The sequence below is a fragment of the Pholcus phalangioides genome, unplaced genomic scaffold (genome assembly GCF_987345545.1).
Source record: "Pholcus phalangioides strain wild (caught in Gottingen) unplaced genomic scaffold, Ppha-v1.0 ptg000010l_1, whole genome shotgun sequence".
Classification (NCBI taxonomy): Eukaryota; Metazoa; Arthropoda; class Arachnida; order Araneae; family Pholcidae; genus Pholcus; species Pholcus phalangioides.
Genome location: NW_028301603.1, coordinates 6,941,837 through 6,947,270, shown reverse-complemented (window position 1 = coordinate 6,947,270; position 5,434 = coordinate 6,941,837). Strand labels below are relative to the sequence as shown.

The 5,434-nt window shown below is 40.1% G+C and overlaps 1 protein-coding gene across 1 annotated transcript; it reads right to left on the bottom strand.

Moving 5' to 3' along the window:
- Positions 1–1,272: 1,272 nt before the first annotated feature.
- On the bottom strand, positions 1,273–4,926 carry LOC149080819 (uncharacterized). Its single transcript, XM_089237384.1, has one exon. The coding sequence runs from the start codon at positions 4,924–4,926 to the stop codon at positions 1,273–1,275; it is 3,654 nt and encodes a 1,217-aa protein (XP_089093510.1).
- Between the last annotated feature and the right edge of the window lie 508 nt (positions 4,927–5,434).

Here is a 5,434-nt window from a genome sequence, read left to right as displayed (position 1 = left end):
TATGCACTGAATACTAAAATATTATTTGAGGCCGGGTTTTCCTAGAAGTTGATTTTTTGCGCCGCGTAAACCGAATTCAACCATTTCACGTCGTTACATAATCACGCTACGCGTTTGTGTTTCCCTAGCGTGAAGCATCAGCTCAGGGCGGCTGTATGGCCCTGGCATCAACTATTCTGCCGTCTGCATGCTCCGGTTTGAGCAATTTGAAGGGAAGGCAAAGAAAACAACAAAAATGAAGGGAAGGTTATTAGAATTTTATTTTAGATTATTTGAGAATTATTGGTCACTACCATGAACTCAAACACACACCTGTGTTTTTAAACTCAACAAATTTTAATTCTGTGAGAAGGGTGATTCAATAATGCGCGCAATAACACGCAGGGGACTAACATAAGACAACCTCCCACTGGAGGGTTGTTACATACACTATCACTATTACACAACACATTTCTCCCCTTCGAGAGGGAGAGAGACATAATAATAATAAGAAATACACAAGAAAAGAAAAGCGAAAGTAGACATCAACTCCATCTTGTGTTGGGAGCAAAAGATAAAAAGTTAGGCGTTTCCATCCCGCCCGGCGTTGTAATGCTAATTACAACCAATATCAATTTAACATAATACAAAAGAAATTAAAAAATGCTTGAAATCAAAACTTGCACACAATACATATTGAAAAAATAATTATGAAGAATCATGAGCATATAACTATAATGGTAATAATACATTTGCAAGATAAATGCATCTTACTTGTGTAGGCATATCCTATCTTAGGCATCAAAATGAACTGAAACAAATCTAAACACATAACTGCTGTAATCAAACACGCGTTGCAATTGATTCAAAAATGCAACAAACATATGTACAGTCAATTCAAATTAATATCCATTCTGAAAAGCTTAAAAAAAACATCATTATCATATGCAATGAAATTATGCAGCTAAAATGCAAAAATGAAAATACCAAGATATATCCGATTAAATATGATAAACACAAACACTAGATAAAAAATTACACGAAGACCAAGTCACTTCATTTCTCTTGAAGCGGGAGCAAACAAATTTTTGCTATGGATCGTTTGATTAGTCCATTTTTAGTTCGAACAGTCACAACGCGAACCTTGTGATCTGGACCTGGAATTATTTCTTCAATTCTTCCAAGTAACCAGTTACACGGCGGAACGTTATCTTCCTTGACAATCACCATGGCACCTGGTTGCACATTAGATTTTGAGAAGTGCCACTTATTTCGTTGCTGGAGCGAACTTAGTTAGTCCATCTGCCAACGCTTCCAGATGGTCTGAACGAATCGTGTTGTGAGCTGCCATCGAGATAGTCGGTTATCACCAAGGTGGCACAGGTCAGGCTCAACAACGGTGTTAAGCGATCGTCCAATCAAAAAGTGAGCGTCATTGATGTCTGGCGATAGAGGTGTAAGTGGTCTGGAGTTCAAAATTCCTTCAATTTGGGTCATAACAGTCTGGAACTCTTCCAACGTGAATTTAGAAGACCCAACAGTTCTTTTGAAATGGTGCTTGAAGGACTTGACACCAGTTTCCCACAAGCCTCCAAAATTTGGAGCTCTTGGAGGTAGGAAATTCCATGTGATTTCCTCGAAGGCGAAAAAATTAGCCACAGATTCATCAGGTTTCACAACCATCTGATGAAGACGTTTCAACTCTGTGTTGGCACCGACGAAATTAGTGCCATTGTCACTGAATATTGATGAGCATTTCCCACGTCTAGCAAAAAACCTCTTTAGACATGCAATAAATGCGTCTGCTGTCAAATCTGATACGAATTCTAGGTGGATTGCTTTAGTCACAAAACACACGAATAAAGCAACATATATTTTATGCAATTGGCCCCTTCTCTGACCCTTGAATTTTACGTAGAATGGGCCACAAAAATCTACTCCACAAACGTTGAATGGAAAAGTTCTGTTTACTCTTTCCTTAGGCAAGTTGCCCATTATTTGCTCAAGAGTGGTCGGTTGTGCACGGAAGCATGTTACACACTCATGAACTATTTTTCTTGCAAGGTTTCTTGCACCAACAACCCAAAAAGTTTGGCGAACGAGATGCAGTAAGGTTTGAGAACCTACATGCAGGTGTTTACGGTGATAGTAATCGAAAATCAGTCTCGTTAGTCGGTGTTTGGCTGGTAGAATTATCTGGTGTTTTTGATTGTACGAAATGTCTGCTTCATTTATGCGACCACCAACGCGAAGCAATCCTTTCTGATCGATGAAGGGATTGAGATTTTTCAATTTGCTTTTAGTGAAGACTTGAGCCCCTTGCTTCAAGTTCCTCAATTCCTCACTGAATTTCCTTTGAACTATCTGGATTATTTTTATTCTTGCCACGTCAAGTTCTTGGGCAGTGAGTGGACCTGATTTTTTATCTGTCTTAGATCTGGCATTAGAACAAAATCTAAGCACGTAAGCAACTATTTTAATGATGGCTGTGTATCTGCTGGCTTTCGTTATTATGGGTGTTATAACATCATCAACACTTGCTACCAATGAATGTTCAACGGATTTCTTGAATTCACTCGCAAATGTCTCATCCTCTGCTGCCAACGTAGGTGGATCTAAATCAAAACTAAGTTCTGATCTCAAATAATCAGGACCGCTCCACCACAATTCATTGTGAATTAATTTGTCAGGAGACAAGCCACGTGACACCAGATCTGCTGGATTGTCTTCGGATCTAACGTGGTACCACTTATACCCACTAGTTATTTCCTGAATAACTGCCACTCTATTGGCTACAAAAGTTTTCAACAAATGAGGTGAGGTGTTGATCCATGCCAGAACAATTTTTGAATCTGACCACAAAATAATTTTCTTAAGGTCTAATCTTAGAGATTCTACGACCTTACTGATCAACTTGGACAGCAACACTGCTGCACACAATTCTAAACGAGGTATAGTAGTCACCTTGAGTGGAGCCACTCTTGACTTACTACACAAAAGCTTAACGCTGTACACATTTTCAGAAAGACACCGCACGTAAACTGCTGCGCCATAAGCCTCAGAAGAAGCATCGGCGAATCCATGTATTTCAATTGAGTGACCTTCACCAGATAAGTAATAACGATCAATGCATACATCATTAACAACATGCAGGGCAGTAATAAACTTGCACCATTCGGTTGCTTCCTTTTTTGGAAGCGTATTATTCCAGTCCAATTTCAACAGCCACAAACGCTGCATGAATATTTTTGCCTTAACTATGATAGGCCCTAGCAATCCCAATGGGTCAAACAGTCTCGCTATATCCGAGAGAACGGTGCGTTTGGTGTAATCGGAAAATAGGTTTGAGCTTACCTTGAACGTGAAATAGTCCTTTTGGGGATTCCAAGCCAAGCCCAACGTTTTCACAGTGACATTGTCCTTGGCATCAAAACTGTATCCATTCTCGCCATGGTTGACTGCGTTTAGCAGTGTCGAATTGGAACACCACTTGTGAAGTGTCATTCCACAAGTTTGGAGCATCTGTATCAATTGACGCTGAAGCTCTAGAGCGTCATGTAGCTCATGTGCACCAAACAAGATGTCATCCACATAAAAGTCCGAGAGTGCAATCTTGGACGCATAAGGAAATCGAGATTGTTCGTCTAGCGCAAATTGTTTCAGCACACGTGTAGCTAAATACGGAGCACAAGTTGTACCGTAGGTGACAGTCAATAATCTAAACACCTTAACAGGATCGTTCAGATTTTCTTTCCACACGATTCTCTGCAAATCACAATGGCTGGATTCAACCAGAATTTGCCGATACATTTTGACAATGTCGGCGGTGAAAGCATATCTATGTTGACAAAATCTCATCATAATTGAGAATAAATCCTGTTGAATGGTTCCACCATTCATGAGCAAATTGTTAAGAGACACCCCTGAAGAAGAGACGGCTGATGCATCAAAGACAACGCGAAGTTTTGTACTCGCACTATCAGGTCGGTGAACGCCCTGATGTGGCATATAGTAGGTGGTGTGATCAACTGCAACAGAGGTGAGTTCTTCCATGTGTCCCAAATCCTCATACTCCTTCATGAAGGACACGTAAAGCTTTTTCATATCTTCATCCTTGTCTAGTCGTTTGCACGTTGCGTTCAATCTTCTACTAGCCATGGCCAAAGAATCTCCCAATTGTGTTTGATCTGATTTAAGAGGTAGTTGCACTACATATCTACCTGCCTCATTTCTGGAATGAGTCTCACAAAAATGCTTTTCACAAAGAAATGCCTCAGTACTTTCAATAAGCTTGTTTTCGTTTACGGATTCTAAGTCCCAGAATCTTTTCAAGGTGTTATCTAAATGTTCTAATTCATTTGATAAGTGACAATATCGCACATTACTTTCGGTTTGGTTTTGCACCGCACCGCAAACTATCCAACCAAAAACAGTTTCTTGCAACGATATTTTAGATGTGGTAATCCGATGTTCGCATAAAATCTCAAAGAATATTTCGGCACCCAATAAAATGTCGATTCTATTCGGAACATTAAAGTCGGGATCTGCTAGCCGTATATTCTCTGGAGGGGAAACTTCAGATTTGTTGATATATCTGGAAGGACTGAAACCCATCACTTTCGGAACTATTAGCAACTCCAACGAGCGCCTAAACTTGTCATCTGAAGATGAAATTACCACATGCAGTTTCTGGTTTATGTTTACTGGTAAGCCGCTCAACCCAGACACAGAGACGAAAGTTTTATTTCTTTTCAGCCCAAGTCTCTTTGCGCATTCGGTAGTGACAAAGCTTGACTGCGATGCACTATCCAACAGCGCTCTACATGGTTGGAAACAACCTCGTGAATCCCTCACGTATACCACCGCTGTAGCCAGAAGAACGTAGTTATTCGTCACTTGTCGAGGAGTGCTGTTTATGAGGGTCGATGTGTGACTGACTTCCCCCATCTCATCGGATTGTTTATCAGCAAGCGGGAGTACGTTTGATGCTTGCGAGGACGATTTTCCTTCTTTTTTTGTTTTGTCTTCTAACGAGTCATTTCTTTTAACTCTGTGAAGGAGGGTGTGATGTTTGTAACCACATATGTTACAGCCCTTGGACATACATTCATTTACTGTATGGGAGTCATTTAAACAATTGAAACACAGGTGTTTCTTTTTCACTATATTTTGCCTCTCATTTATGCTTAGCTTATGAAATTCCAAACAATTACAGATGGAGTGTTCTATTTTGCATACAGGGCATGATTTCCCGAAGTTAGAGGATTTTACAGCAAACGTCCTCGATTTATTTATAGCTGAATTGTGAGGCTCACGAACGGGAATGGTTCGCGTGACACCTTCCAAAAACTGACATCTGCTTTCCAAAAATGAAATCAAACTGTCCCATCTAGGAATTTCTGTAGATTCTAGGGTCATTTCGAATTGTTTTCTTGTTTCTCTGTCCAATTTTCTG

Excerpts from the sequence above, each read along its gene's own strand:
- LOC149080819 (XM_089237384.1), bottom strand. The coding sequence starts at position 4,926 with ATGGGGGAAGTCAGTCACACATCGACCCTCATAAACAGCACTCCTCGA.